Genomic DNA, 16,124 nt, shown 5'->3' with positions numbered 1-16,124 from the left:
GGGTGAGGGGAGGTTGTTTTTTGTTTGTTTTGGTTCTGGTTTTGCAGCCTTAAATGGGCCTATAATAATAGTGCCACCTATTGATTCAATAAACATTGAGCCCTTACTATGTGCTTTACATTAAGTTAGGCTGAATATAAAAAATGAAATAAGACAGGCCACCAAGTACTTCGTAGCCTGGTGAGGGAGACATGCTATTAATTTCAAGTTTCCCAAGCCTGACCCTGTTTTTTAGCAGATGATTTGCTTCCTATTTCATGGAGAAAACAGAAGCATGAATTTCCTCAAACTTCTCTCTCCTATCCCTCCCTATAAACATTGATGTATTCACCAATTTCTTAGGAAAAATATTTTTCCTTTGCAAGCTCAACCCTGTCACCTGTGCTCATTTTCTTAAATTTTTCTTTGTTTTCTGTCTTGTCTGGGTTCTCTTTTGTCAGCCTATCAGCATGTTAAAATCCCTTCCCTCCCTCCATTTTGTAAACCTCTACTTCTTCTTCAAGCTACTACTGATCTAGTTCTTTTCATTTCCAAAGTTATTGAAAATACTTTATACTCAATTTTCCTCTTATTCACCCCTCAGGGCACTTAGTTCAGTACCCATCGTTTACCAAATTCTTTCTTACAAGCATCCTCTACCTGGTTGCAGCTCCAGTGGTCTTTCAGTCATTAGCCTCAGACCTCGCTGCAGCTACATGCATCTTAGAGCTTTCTTCCCATGGAATGTGAAACTGATACTCTCCTGGTTCTCCATTAGCCTTTCTGACTATTTTTAGTCTCCTTCATAGGCATTTCGTCTGTCCCTTGAATGTTGGTGTTTCCCTCTCGTGTGTCCTTTCTGTACTCTACTTTCACCCCCATAAGCAAGTTACATCCACTCTTTTTTTTTTTTTTAAATTTCAGAGAGGAAGGGAGAGAGAGAGAGAAACATCAATGATGAGGGAGACTCATTGATCAGCTGCCTCCTGCACGCCCACTACTGGGGATTGAGCCTGCAACCTGGGCCTATGTCCCTGACCAGAATCAAACAGGGACCCTTTAGTCCATAGGCTGACGCTCTATCCACTGAGGCAAACCGGCTAGGGCTACTCTTTAGTTATTAAATTTAGGTTGGTGACTCCCAAATATTAAGCCCTAAATTTTCCCTCAACCTGGCAGCCTGCTTACTGAACATACTCATCTGGATCCAGAGAGAACTCAAATTCAACATGTAAGAAGGGGAAATAACCCTTGTGTTCTCCATCTCACTTAACAGTATTACTACCCCTTGAGCCTTTATACTTGAACTCTTAGGATCATCTTATCTCCCAGCATTCATTTCATTACCAATCCTGTCCAATACAATGCATCTCTCTCTCTCTCTCTTTTTTTTTTAAATTTCCACTGTCCTGGTACTTACTGTGGCTACTCTTAGGTCTTGTAGCTGACCTTGCTTTTAGTTTCCCTGAACCCCAGTCATCCATCTTCCACATTGCTACCAGACCCTTGCCTAAAATCCTTTGCTCTCAGGAAAAGTCTAAGCTCCTTTTATTTATTTATTTTTTTAATATATTTTATTGATTTTTTACAGAGAGGAAGGGAGAGGGATAGAGAGCTAGAAACATCGATGAGAGAGAAACATCGATCAGCCGCCTCCTGCACACTCCCCACTGGGATGTGCCCCCAACCAAGGTACATGCCCTTGACCGGAATCGAACCTGGGACCCTTGAGTCCACAGGCCGAAGCTCTATCCACTGAGCCAAACCGGTTAGGGCATGGAAAAGTCTAAGCTCCTTGATACAGAATAGAAAACCTTTCCAATCTGGTCTCAGTCTATCTCTAGGGTGATTTTTTATCTCTTATACCTTTCTCCTGCTCACACCCTCTTCCCCCAATGCATACACTTTGTGTTCATACCTCTTTGTGTGTATCCTTTTTTTTACCTGTTTTTTTAAAAAATATATTTTATTAATTTTTTACAGAGAGGAAGGGAGAGGGATAGAGAGTTAGAAACATGGATGGGAGAAACATCGATCAGCTGCCTCCTGCACACCTCCTACTGGGGATGTGCCCATAACCAACGTACATGCCCTTTGACCAAAATCGAACCTGGGACCTTTCAGTCCGCAGGCTGACACTCTATCCACTGAGCCAAACCAGTTAGGGCTTTTTTCCTGTTTTTTCTTTGTGTGCATTCTTGTGATTCCCTTTGCCTATAGCAATCACCTTCCTTTTAGTTATTTTCAGTGTGTTTACTTTTGAGACAATTTAAAGATTTCTTTTTCTGTGAAACCCTCTGGGCACCTTTCTTCCCCTGTCTTTTATGCCCTGGACAGAATTAGCTTATTTGATCTTTCTGCTTATTTAGAATCTTATTATTTAATTTTTTGTTTGTTTAAGAAGATTTTTAAAATGTGTATTTATTTATTTATTTATTTATTTATTTATTTATTTATTTATTTTAGAGAGAGAGGAAGGGAGAGGGAGAGAGAGGTAGAAACATTGATAAGAGAGAAACATCTATCATGTGGCCCTGGCCAGGAATCAAACCAGTGACCTCTTGGTTCATGGGTCCAAGCTCAATGACTGACCAGGCTAGACTATGAGTTCTTGAAAGGCAGGAATCACATATCATTGCAGGCCCAGCACCTAATGAAATACCTTAAGACTGGGACCTAATATATATTTTCTGAGTTGAATGAATAAACGTGCTTTAGCCTTGTAGTCAGTGGGGTCAAAGGTCAATTATTGGGCCTCTGCAGACTTTAATCAGGCGATTCTGATGAAGATCTCTGTTTATGTTTATCCAGGAAGCCTTTGTTCCTATGCTGAGATCCTTTCTCAGGACCTTCCTAATCCCTTACCTCTCAGATTTTCACTCCTTCTATCACCATCTCAACTCTAAACTCTGCCCAGAGCAGGTATATTTCCCATAAACCCCACTGGAATGTTTGTCTTTGAGACAAGTAGTTATCCAAGGCTTTGGGTGAGGAGATTCCGTCTTCCTGCCTGATCCTTACCTCACTCCCCTCTGGCGGAGATAGTCTCATGAGACACTCCAGAAACAAGAAGTTATTTGACCTTCAACTCCTCCCCATCATCCCTCCTACCCAGGACTTATCTGATCTGGAAGCTGGTGAAGGAAGATAGCTGTAACTAAGTACAGTCTAGTCATCTCACAGACAGGGTCCTGCAAACTCCCAAAAAGGGATGGGCAACTGTCCATCTACCTCCAGCCCTCATCATTACTCTAGCTTTGGCTTCACAACTACTGGAGCTTTTACTCTCCTTTCATTCAGGTTCCCAAAGAAAGGCTCAAGAATCAAAGAATCAATACTCAGACCTTCCCCCCTTGTCTAAGGCAGAAAGTGTTTCTAGACAGCCACCAGGGGGACAGAAGGCTAGTAGCTAGAGAAGAAGGGAACTGATCCCCTCTCTAATTCCTGTGGGAGCCAGCTACTCACACCTGTGGAAATGATTACTGCTGTTTCTGAGCCATTGTCTTGCTGTTGCAGCACAAGCTATAGTTTTTCCCTTCGATTTCCATGCTGACATTCCCTCTACACATCCTGTGCTCTCCTTTCATATTTTTACAGTCCCTGCAGCTTAATAGATATAGGAGATGGCCCTGGGTGGGTAGTTCAGTTGGATAGAGCATCGTTCTGATACACCAAGGTCAGGACACAAAGAATCAGCCCAGCTGGTGTAGCTCAGTGGTTGGGCATCCACCCAGGAACCCAGAGGCCACCAATTTGATTCCTGATCAGGGCATATGCCCAGGTTGTGGGCTCGATCCCCTATGGGGGGCATGCAGGAGGCAACCCATTGATGATATTTCTCTCTCATTGAAGTTTCTATCTCTCTAACCTTCTCACTTCTTTTCTCTCTAAAAAATCAATAAAGAAAAGATGTGGAGAAAAAGAAACCCTCGTGCACTGCTGCTGGGAATGCAGTCTGGTGAAGCCACTGTGGAAAACAGTATGGAGTTTCCTCAAAAAATTAAAAATGGAACTCCCATTTGACCCAGTAATCCCACTTCTAGGAATATATCCCAAGAAATCAGAAATACCAATCAGAAAGGATATATGCACCCCTATGTTCATAGCAGCACAACTTATAGTAGCTGAGATTTGGAAACAGTCTAAGTGCCCATCAGCAGATGAGTGGATTAAAAAACTGGTACATCTACACAGTGGAATACTATGCTGCTATAAAAAGAAGGAACTCTTACCATTTGTAACAGCATGGATGACATGGAGAGCATTATGCTAAGCGAAATAAGCCAGTCGGAGAAAGATAAATATCACATGATCTCACTCATTTATGGAATATAATGAACAACATAAACTGATGAACAAAAATAGATCCAGAGACAGAAATACTTCCAACAGACGATCATATTTCAGAGGAAAGGCAGGGGTGGGGGTGGGAGGTAAGAGATCAACTAAAGGACGTGTATTCATGCATATAAGCATAACCAATGGACACAGACACTAGGGGGGTGAGGGCATTTGCTGGGGTTTAGGAGTGGCTGGGGAGAGGTCAATGGAGGAAAAGGGAGACATATGTAATGCTTTAATCAATAAAGAGTAGAAAATAAATTGCCTACTTAAAACATGAACATAAGCACAAAAATCAAATTGCAAACATAATTGACAAAAAACAAAATTTGAAGTCTATGTGCACGATAAGGATGTTTCTAGATGCCATCAAATAAAATGACAACTCCAAAAAAAAGAAAGACAATTTTGTGTTTATATATATATTATGCATATATATGTGTATTTGTGTAATAACCCTATGTATGTATGTATAAATATATCATTTAAAGACATGTATATATATACTAAAAAATAAAAACATTTAAAAAATATCAACCAAGGAATGCATAAATAAGTGGAACAACAAATTGATGTTTCTCTCCCTCTCTCAAATCAATAAATACTTTTTAAAAAATTGATATAGAAGTGTACCATGGGCATCAATCATCAGAAGAGGCTGTTGCTGGCCCCTCCCTGCACCCACGTTTCTCCTATATCTGCTGACCTCTGGTGGTTATAGTTTGAACTGTACCTTCCCTTTCTAGTTAGTGGCCTGCTGGCAGGTAGTGGTGTATTTTTCTCTCAACCATCCAAATTCAAATATTCAAGTGCTGTACTAAATGGAAATATTTTTATTGCTGTGTTTTGTACTTGTTTTCAGGCATAATGCAAAGACTAGGGCCTGGACTCTTTTTTCTTCTTCTTCTTTTGGGCTTGGGCTTTGGAGTCAGACTTACCTAGGTTCAAATCATCTTGGGCAAGTTACCTGAATTCAGCTTTCTTACCTATAAAATGAAGATAATAATAATTTTAAAAAATAATAACAAATAGTTTAATGGGAGAATTAGATGAGGTGATTATAAATGCATAACCCTACCTGTGTCCTAGCACATAGGTGCTCAATAGAAGTTTGTTACGTTCTCATTAATAGTGATTGGTTCGGTGTGTGACTCAAAGTGATTTTTAAAATTCTGGCAACATAAAGTTTACCATGATACCATTTTCAATGTGATTTTTTTTAAATCCAAGAAATTTTATATAACTGATTTCTGATTCTTGAATTTGGAAAATGAGGTAAACTCTAGTATGGGCTGTGAAGTCTCTCTCTGCTCAGGGAGTTATGGACTTAGACCTAAAAAGGGTTAGATAAGGGTTAGAAGGGATCTTGGGCATAGCTGAACGGCTTTGTGCACTTGACCTCACTTTGGTTTCTTAGCTAACAGGATCCTGTAATTTTTTCCCAGGGTCAGCAAAGGGCAGAGGTTTGAAGTTAAGCATCACTGGGTTCTCAGCTGGGCCTCCAAGGCCCCCTCCTCCCACTTGCAGAGAAAAGAGGAGGTGGCTGAATAGAGGAGGATATGGGATTGGTTCTCTGCTCCTCCCTCTCCTTGCTTTTCCCCACACCCATCCTCTCCCCCACAGCAGCCATCTCCCCCACAGAGACTGGAAAGAGGGAGGAGGGCGGAGTAGGGGACTGAGGGATCAGAAGCCCCAGGGCCCTGTATCTGAAGGAAGCTCTGGCCAGGGGCAGGTCTGCTGCCTCCTTCAAAATGATGCTGGGTACTCTGGGGCTTTGGGCACTGCTTCCCAAAGCTGTGCAAGGTAAGTGTCTATGGGGAGGGGCAGGATCCTTCCATTCACCCACTGAGGAAAGGAGCATTTGAAGCAGCAGCCACCCCTTTGGAAGAGTGGTGAGTGGGGTGGGTGAGTGAGGGTGACGGGTAGAGCCATGTGTCCCCATGGTGGGGGTCAGGTTCCAGGCCTCTGCTGACACTGTTTCCTCCTATGGCTTTACCATGCTGGCCCTGGGATAGGAAACATGTTTTGTCTCTCCTTTTGGCTGCTGTTTTTGCCCCTGCATTCACTCTCTTAAACCTCCCCTCCCACCCTGGGCCACAGCACCCCCAAGCAGGCGGACCTGTGTGTTCTTTGAGGCCCCTGGAGTCCGGGGAAGCACAAAGACACTGGGGAAGCTGCTAGATGCAGGACCAGGGCCCCCCAGGGTTATCCGCTGCCTCTACAGCCACTGCTGCTTTGGGATCTGGAACCTGACCCAAGACCAGGCACAGGTGGAGATGCAAGGTGAATGGCAAAATATATGGCAGGTGATAGGTAGGGCGGGAGACAGGTACATCCTGCGGTGGGGGTGGCAACTGAGGGAGAGGAGGAAAAATGGAATGTGTGGCGGGAAAAGAAAAGCCCATATCAGATGGAAGGGATGCCTCTGAGAAGGGATTTATCCTCTCTCTCCCCAGACTTCATTATGCTCTTTCTCTCGTTCTCCATCTCTCTTTCTTTTTCTTCTTCTCTTTCTTAATCCCTTTCTCTCCTCTCTTCCTAATCCTACCCTATCAGGATGCCGAGACAGTGATGAGCCAGGCTGTGAGTCCCCGCGATGTGACCCGAGCCCCCGAGCTCAGCCCAGTCCCAGCTCCACTCTCTTCACCTGCTCCTGTGGCACTGACTTCTGCAATGCCAATTACAGCCACCTGCCTCCGCTGGGGAGCCCTGGGACTCCTGGTTCCCAGGGTCCCCCGGCCATCTCAGGTAACCCCTGGGGTGCTGAACCTGGGTGGAGGCTGGGGCCCAGGTTAGGAGAGGTAGAACCAGGGCCAGTTCTCACCCTACCCCCGTCCCAAGCTTCACTCCTTCTGGCCTTGAAAATTGGTTGCCCTGGTGACTGTGAGATAACAGGGCTTGTGACCAGGGTGAGGGTGGGTGGAGAAACAAGATTTCTGAGGAGGGGAGAGGAGCAGAGAGTAGATTTGGGGCAGGGGTTATCCAGCCTGCATTCTTGCCTTAATGCCTAGGCGAGTCCATCTGGATGGCGCTGGTGCTGCTGGGGCTGTTTCTCCTCCTGCTGCTGCTGGGCAGCATCATCTTGGGTATTAATCTGCCCCATCCCTCACTTGTGACCCCAAGACACTGCCCCAAAGCTCTGACCCTTCTCCAGGCTTCCTTGACCCTCTGGTTCTGAGATCTCTACAACCTGACTCCCATTACCTCCCACAAAGCCCCCTTCCCAGTCTCCATTCCCATGCTCTCTGACTCTAAGGCTCTTTCTACCCCAGCCCTGCTACAGAGAAAGGCCTGCAGAGTGAGAGGTGGGCCAGCGCCAGAGCCAGAGCCAGACGCAGGCAGGGACTGGAGTGCGGAGCTGCCTGAGCTGCCTGAGCTGTGCTTCTCCCAGGTGCCCAGGGCGGGAGGAAGGTGCCCTCTAAGTACTCCCAGAGGGTGTGCTGGGGGGGAAGCCTTGTCCACACCCAACACCGTATCCCACCAGGTAATCCGGGAAGGAGGTCACGCAGTGGTGTGGGCTGGGCAGCTGCAAGGCGAGTTGGTAGCCATCAAGACCTTCCCCCTGAGGGCTATGGCCCAGTTCCGAGCTGAGAGAGCATTGTATGAGCTGCCAGGCCTGCAGCACGACCACATTGTCCGCTTTATCACTGCCAGCAGGGGGGGACCTGGGCCCCTGCTCTGTGGGCCCCTGCTGGTATTGGAACTGCACCCCAAGGTGAGGACCAAGAAATGTACATGTGCGTGTTTGCCTGTGTGTGAATGGGGATGGAGATGGGGGTGGGGGGAGCTGGATGTCAGCTGGGCCCTGTCCATGCTTATTCTTCTGCTTTAGATTTCCTGTTCTCTAAAACATTAAAAATTATTTTTCATATTTTTTTTTCTATCACACATGAAATACCTGCTAATACTTTTAACCCATAAAATAGCTAAGGAAAGGGAAAAATCAAAATAATTTATATTCTGTACCTTAAAGAAAATCATTGTTAAAGAAAGACCTTGAGCTCTACCTGGTCTGGCTCAGTATTTAGAGCATCGGCTCATGGACAGAAGGGTCTCAGGTCCAATTCTGATCAAGGGCATGTACTTCGGTTGTAGGCTCAATCCTGGCCCAGGGTTGGGGCACTTGCGGGAAGCAACTAATCAATGTGTATCTCTCACATCAATGTTTCTCTCTCTGTGTCTCTCCCCCTCCCTTCCACTCTCTAAAAAAATCATTGGAAAATATCCTTGGGTGAGAATTAACCAAAAATAAAGAATGAATAAATAAATAAATAAATAAATAAATAAATAAATAAATAAATATCTTGAGCCCTACTGGTTTTGCTCAGTGGATAGAACACCATGTTCAATTCCAGTCAAGGGCATATACCCGGGTTGTGGTCTCAATCCCCAGTATGAGGTGTGCAGGAGGCAGTCAATTAAGGATTCTTTCTCATCATTGATGTTTCTATCTCTCTCTCCCTCTCCCTTCCTCTCTAAAATCAATAAAAATATATATTTTTAAAATATCTTGAGCCCTGGCCAGTGTTTCTCAGTGGTTAGAATGTCAATCTGCAAACTGAAAGGTCTCGGGTTTGATTCCCAGTCAAGGGCACATATCTGGGTTGCAGGTTGGATTCCTGCGCCATTTGGGCACATGTGGAAAGCAAACAATGTGTCTCTTTCACATCGATGGTTCCCTCTCTCTCTCTCTCTCCCTCCCTCCCTCCCTCCCTCTCTTCCACTCTCTCTGAAAATCAATGGAAGGAATATCCTTGGGTGAGTAATTAAAAAAACACACAAAAACCCTAGCTGGTTTGGCTCAGTGGATAGAGCGTTGGCCTGAGGACTGAAGGGTCCCTGGTTCGATTCCAGTCAAGGGCACATGCCCGGGTTACAGGCTTGATCTCCAGTAGGGGGTGTGCAGGAGGTGATTCTCTCTCATCATTGATGTTTCTATCTTTCCCTCTCCCTTCCTCTCTGAAATCAATTAAAAAACCAAAATAAACAAACGAACAAACAACACACACACACATACACACACACACACACACACACACACACACGCCCGGCCTGTATTGCTCAGTGGTTGAACATCAGCCCATGAACCAGGAGGTCACAGTTCAATTCCTGGTCAGGGCATGTGTGCAGATGTGCAGGTAGTGGGCTCGATCCCCAGTAGGGGTATTGCAGGAGGCAGCCCATCAGTGATTCTCTTTCATCATTGATATTTCTATCCCTCTCTCCCTCCCCTTTCTTCTCTGAAATCGGTTAAAAAACATATATTTTTTAAAAGAAATACCTTGAGGCATAGCCCTTCAAATTTATTCATATATTCATTCAATAAATATTTATGAATTGTGTGTCAGGCACTGTCCTGAGTGCTAGGACAAACACTCCGAGTCCCTCCCTGCCTTTACAGATTTTATGGAGTAGTAGGGGAGACAGAAGTGGGTCAAATAAACACAAAAATAAGTTTAAAATGTCAACTGTATTAGGTGTTGAAAGACAGGGCCATGCTACTTACAAGAGAAGAATAAGGAGACGTGATTCAAGGGGCAGACCATGAGCAATAAGGATGAAGAGGAAGAGGTAGCAAGGACCAGACCATACTTGGCCTTGTGGGCCTAACTAAGGACTTGAGAGTTTATCAGCACCCATAGCTCCTCCACCTCTGAAACCTTGAATTCTGGAAAGTCCCCTTTTTCATCATGTGCCTCACTGCTCAGCTCAAAAATCACTGCTGTTTTGGTTTTGTTTATTTGTTTAACTTTCCTGGCACACTGAAAGTGCTCAATGTTGGTCAAATGCAGAACTCTTTTTTTAAAATAAGTTTTTATTGATTTTAGAGAGAGAGATAGAAACATTGATGAGAGAGAAGCATCCATCAGCTGCCTCCTGCCTGCCACCCAGCAGGGATCAAACTGGTGACCTCTTAGTGCATGGGAAGATGCTCAACCACTGAGCAACACTGGCCGGGCTCAAATGCAGGACTCTTGCTCCTTCCCAACAATTTTCCCTTGCTTCCCAACTGCCACTCTCCTACCCAACAGACCTATTCACTGGCCAGTTCTACCACACAGGCTTGACACCTCAAGCCAGGTGGTTCACGAGGGGTGCCTGGGCCTAGCTCATCCTGTCTCTCCTTTTTCTGCCTTTGTCCAAAGTCCTCTGAGGCAGTCTAAGGTGGTTAATTGTGAGTGACACTAGAGTCAGACTGCTTGGGTTCAAGCTCCACTTCTCTTTCACCAAGTGACTTCCAGCAAGCTTAGTCAGCTCTCTGTCAAGCTCCTCATCTGAAAAACAGGAGTGACAGGAGTACCTTCCTCCTAGAGTTGTGTGAGGATTGCCTGGCCCACAGTTAGTGCTCAGGACCCTTGGACTAGAGTTACTATTTTTCCTGTCAGTCTGACTATGCGCATTCTCACTCCTCTATTGACTGTTATCTTGCCCTAAATGTGTCAGTGTGTTGGTCTGCTGAGAGATGCAGGGGGATGTCTGTCAATTGACCTCTCTTCTGGGGTGGGTCAGCCACCTCCAGCTTTGTGTGTCCCCCTCTTCTCTGTACTTCTCCCAGGGTTCTCTGTGCCACTACTTGACCCAGCACACCAGTGACTGGGGACGTTCCCTGCGGATGGCACTGTCCCTGGCACAGGGCTTGGCATTTCTCCATGAGGAGCGCTGGCAGGATGGTGGGTGAGCTGCGAGCAAGAAGCCATGGGAATCAGGAGCCACACTACTATGTTTCTGATTCTCCCTTAGCTTGGAGGGAAAGGACTGGGCCAAAAGGGGAAGGAAGAAGATCCATGCCCCTTCAACCTTGGCTTCTCCCACAGGCCAATATAAACCAGGTATTGCCCACCGAGATCTGAGCAGCCAGAATGTGCTCATTAGGGAGGATGGGTCATGTGCCATTGGAGACCTGGGCCTCGCCTTGGTGCTACCTGGCCTCACTCCGCCCCCAACCTGGGTCCCTACTCAACCCCAAGGCCCAGCTGCCATCATGGAGGTAAGTACCCTGGATAAGGATGAGGCCTATGATAATGGTGCTGCTGCTGCTGAAGATGTGCCCATTGCTATAGCAACAGTGCAGCAGTGCCTGCAGCGTTTGGGACATTGCTGAGTCTGTAGTTGGGGGATGTTGCATGGACCAGTGTTGTGTGAAGGAGATGATTCTTGGTCCTCCACGCCTTTCTCTCCAGGCTGGTACCCAGAGGTACATGGCCCCGGAGCTCCTGGACAAGACTCTGGACCTACAGGACTGGGGCACGGCCCTCCGGCGTGCCGATGTTTATTCTCTGGCTCTGCTCCTGTGGGAGATCCTGAGCCGCTGCGCGGATCTGTGGCCTGGTAAGGATGGGTGCAACAGTCCCCTCTCGTCCCCAGTGGACCCATCCATTCCAGATCCACCTACCTCCTGACCCAGGAAGCCCTGGCCTTCTCCCCCTTGGTCTTTCCACAAGGAAGGCACTCCCAGCGCTAGCTGACACGTAATCCTTTGTGCTTTCCCCCAGACAGCAGACCACCACCCTTCCAACTGGCCTATGAGGCAGAACTGGGCAGCACCCCCACCACCTGTGAGCTATGGACCTTGGCAGTGGCGGAGAGAAGGCGCCCTTACATCCCACCCACTTGGTGCTGCTTTGCCACAGTAAGAAGCCACTGGCTGGTGGGCTCGGGACCTGGAGAGTCTGGGCACAGGCTTCAAGGGCTTGTCTGCCAGGACCAGTCCCTCTACTCCTTCCATCCTTTCTTCTCCACCACTCCTGCGCCATGTTCAGCTGAAGCTGGGCAAACTTTCTCTGTATTTCAGTTCATCCTCTTCCACCATACTTCTCACACAGCTCACTCCTGAGGCTCACACCTCCCCCTTGCTCAGTCTGTCTTTCTTCTCCCCATCTGTTAGCCTTGTTCTGCAGCCCCCTGCTTCAGGAAGTCCTCCTTGGCTTTGCTCCTGCCCTGAGCACTGTCCCCAAGATGGCTTCTCGCCCAGTACACTGGCGTCCAACCTTCAATCCAATCATCCCTCGTTCTGTCCTACACATCTGTGTTTCTAACATGACCCGATAAAGCCAGTTCTGGGTATAAAAGGTTAAAGCAGTAGCCTAAGAATGAAATGTTAGTGGTCTGCACAAATAGTTTTAACAGGAAACCCCTTCCCTGCTACCTGGTCTGAAATACCTGGCCTAAAATTTCCACTGCACAAGTATTTACTGTGTTAGATGACAGAGGCCTGAAGACTGTTTGCAGAAGACCCTGTTTGCCTGAAAGGAAGGAGAGCAGTTTCTCATCAACATGTTAAGCCATAACCAGAATTAGCTCCTCAGAGGAAAAGGTGGGCCCTTTGGAAGGCACCCAGAGAACCTGTCTCAGGCAACAAGATGCAGAGGGCTGGATTTCAGGGAGGGGCAAGGGAGGGTGGTGGACATCTTTTAATGACCGACTCAGGATCCTGGGGTCAAGCCTGGCTCTTGGTCCTTATTCCCAGGACCCTGGTGTTCTTAGAGAGATCCTAGAGGACTGTTGGGATGCAGACCCGGAAGCACGGCTGACAGCTGAGTGTGTACAGCAGCGTCTGGCTGCCCTGGCCCATCCTCAGGAGGCTCACCTCTTCCCAGAGGGCTGTTCACATAGCTGCCTGCCTCTCTGCGCAGAAGACTGTCTCTCGACTCCTCCCCACCCTTCTCCCTTGTAGGCCTCGGCTGAGAATCTGTCACTTCAGCATTAAGCAAGGCCCTTGTTTCAGGATTCTCAACCTACCGATACTATTTCTCATGTGTAACTATGCAGTTTATGTGTAATCGATGTATGCGCAAACTAGACACGGTGATCATATGCCTGTTTGCTCTCCCTCACTACTGCCTTTCCCGCTTGCCAAATGCTTGGACCCTTCTGTGGGTATCCAGTCCACTATAATTCTGACCAGTGACGGAGGGTAGGTGTGCACAGGAAAGAGATAAAGTCAGCTTTCCTGACTCCACACCCTTAGGGCATCCTCCCTTCTTATGATCCTGGGCTCCTCCTGGCGCTCTTCTGTTCCTTCTCCTCAACAAGCCTTTATTTGGTGGGATACCATGAAGGGCACTGGGGAAAGAGGGATGAAACCATGAACTTGCTGCTCTGAAGGTGCTCAGAGATCCAAAACTCACTCTGTTGGGATCCTGTACAGTGTCCTGGGAGGGGGTGTTCTCTGGTGAGGCCTGAGTAGGAAGGCCTCACAGCACAGGATGCTTGAGCTGGGTCTTGAATGAGCAGGAATTTTCCAGGAGTGTTGGGGGCAGTACGACATTCCTGCCCAGTGAGGTGTATCATGAGGTGCAGCAAGAAACTACAGGTAACCTGAGTAGCAAAAGTGTGTGTGTGTGTGTGTGTGTGTGTGTGTGTGTGTGTGTGTGTGTGGTGGGGGGAGGGGGGGGGGGGAAAAGAGAAAAGGTGACATGGAGAACTGTAGGCAAGGCTTTGGGAGCCATGCTGAGAACTTCTTCCTTCATTTCTTTTTTTATGTTTTCTCTACTGGCTTTTCTTTTCCAACCCGGGCATCTTTAATAATGGGTACCCCTCAAGGCCAGTCCAGTTACAAGTGCCTGTCTAGTGTATAACCCTGGCTCGGTTTCTAACTCTCCAAGTGCCCTTGGGCAAGTTACTTCCTCTTTCTAGGGCTCAGGTTCCTTATTTGCTATATAAGGGGTTGGAAGCCTTTCTGTCCAATCCCAGAACAGTGCGGGAGTCCTGATTTCACTACCACAGGATTGCTTCCTGCTCAGTGACCAACTAACTCTATGCCCTCAGGCAAGTTTCTTCACCCTTGGAATCTCAGTTTTATCTTGTGTGAAGTGTGGAGAAAAACACTTAACCCTGCTTTTCAGGGTCAATTCAGGGTGAAAAAAAGGTGACACGTCTTACACAGCTCCTGGCCTTAGTAAACACTTTGTAAATGGTAGCAGTTGTGATTGAGCATTGAGATTATTCTAGCCCCTTTCTAGCTTGGTTGTTCTAGAGTTCCAGGATTAGCCTCTGGAGAGCCCATCTACTCTCAGGCCCTGAGATTTCACCTTCCTTCAAACCCAGGTCTCTAAATCTCTCCAAGACATCATCTCTTGGATAGGCAGCCACCACATGAAACTTTATAAACACATCAAAATCCAAGCTCCTGCCTTCCCCTCAACAACAGGGCTGCCTTTCCTTCTTCCTTGACTCTCAAGGACACCAAGTTTCTCTTGGTCCTAGAAGATCCCAATAAGGAAGGTGTTTTTGTCCCTTCCTGAGGCCCCAGCTCATCTTACCCATTGAGGTTGTATGGGCAGGGCCAGCTGCTGGGTACCATCCCCCTTTCCTCCCTCCTAGGTCTGGCAGCCTCAACTACTGAAATTACCGCTTGGCTGCCTCTTTTTCTCCCAATCTAGGTTAAACACCACTGTAAACAATCTTTAAACATAACTGCATTGTATTTTGCCTCTGCACAACAGTCTACTTGCTTGTTTCGTGACAATCCTATGAGCATCATTTACAAAGGAGGAAACCAAGGATTCAGAGAAGTTTAGGAATATGTCTAAGGTCACACAGACCTTAAGTAACAGAGCAGGAATTTTCATCATTAAAAACGATGTTTATGAAAATGCCATAAATTATTAGAAATGGTAATGTCATATGAAAAGAATATATAGATCTATGCTGGCAAGCATAGGGTTATGTTAAATAAAAATAAACCTACAATCACAAGAAAAACAAACAAATCCCAATAGAGGGACATTTTATAAAATACCCCTTCAGCACTCCTCAAAAGTATCAAGATCATCATAAGTAAAGAAAACCTGAGAAACTATCACAATGATGAGGAGCCTAAGGAGACATGGTGACTAAATGGAATGTGATATCCTGGAACAGAAAAAGGACTTTGGGTAAAAACATAAGAAATCTGAATAAAGTTAACAATCATAAGTCAATGTTGATTCATTCTGGTAACAAACATAACATACGAATGTAAGATGTTAATAATAGGGGAACTGGGTGTGGGGAATATAAAAGCTCTGTATCAATTTTTCTATAAACCTAAAACTGTTCTAAAAAAATAAAGCTTATTAAAAAAACCCAAAACAACAACTATGTCCATCTCCAAAACGTCAGAGAGGCCATAAATACAAGGAACAAGGGGAGGGTTGTGGTAAGCATTACAATGTTTATTTGCAGTAATTTTGAGTGGGTGTATTGTAATGTGTTGCATTGAAGGCATCACTAACATAGAAGCCAAAAAACCGAGATTATCATCTTGGCTCTCCTAACTATGAACTCTTCGAAAGTTTATTTATTTAATATTCTCAGGAAGTTGAAAGCATGATTCTCTGTCATTTTCAACCCTGTAATTCTATGATTCTATGATAAAATGGGAATATTTCACCAAATCTAGTGTTTACCTAGAGAGCTGGGAGTGGGTGTGTACACAAAGTATTTGAGGATCTTTCCTGAGCCACTTTCCTGATTTCACCTGGAAGAGGGTCCTTCACTTAGCCTGGGTGGCTTCTAGTTTCTGCAATTTGACAGATGGCGGAGCTATGCAATGGAGATGGGGAATCCTAGGAGAGATTAGGACAGCTCACTATTTCCGGCAACAACGTTTCTTTACTTCCCACGGCAACTAAGAGGGAGGTGGCAATATTGAGGCTGACGCTGAGACTCAGCGGCTTCCCCCTCGTCCCTAAGCGCTCTGCATATACCACAGGGTACCGCATTCACATTATAAGGTGTTGCACCCCCCGGACGAGAAGCTCAGAGGGCAGGTGCTGAATTTCTTCTTCGTATCTTAGGGGCTGTGCCCAGAAACCGGCTTC

The 16,124-nt window shown here is 46.2% G+C and overlaps 1 protein-coding gene across 1 annotated transcript; it reads left to right on the top strand.

Moving 5' to 3' along the window:
* The first annotated feature begins 6,260 nt into the window (after positions 1-6,260).
* AMHR2 (anti-Mullerian hormone receptor type 2) lies at positions 6,261-13,672 on the top strand. Its single transcript, XM_036298999.1, is given in 11 exon segments — positions 6,261-6,269; positions 6,336-6,603; positions 6,877-7,068; positions 7,332-7,406; positions 7,593-8,035; positions 10,877-10,991; positions 11,136-11,308; positions 11,502-11,649; positions 11,814-11,950; positions 12,788-12,972; positions 12,974-13,672. Coding segments are annotated over 11 exon segments (1,872 nt in total). The 3' UTR covers positions 13,101-13,672.
* The last annotated feature ends 2,452 nt before the right edge of the window (positions 13,673-16,124 follow it).

Source organism: Myotis myotis, unplaced genomic scaffold (assembly GCF_014108235.1).
Source record: "Myotis myotis isolate mMyoMyo1 unplaced genomic scaffold, mMyoMyo1.p scaffold_m19_p_3, whole genome shotgun sequence".
Classification (NCBI taxonomy): domain Eukaryota; kingdom Metazoa; phylum Chordata; class Mammalia; order Chiroptera; family Vespertilionidae; genus Myotis; species Myotis myotis.
Note: the sequence above shows the minus strand (reverse complement) of the source record. Positions and strands in the feature narration are given on the sequence as shown.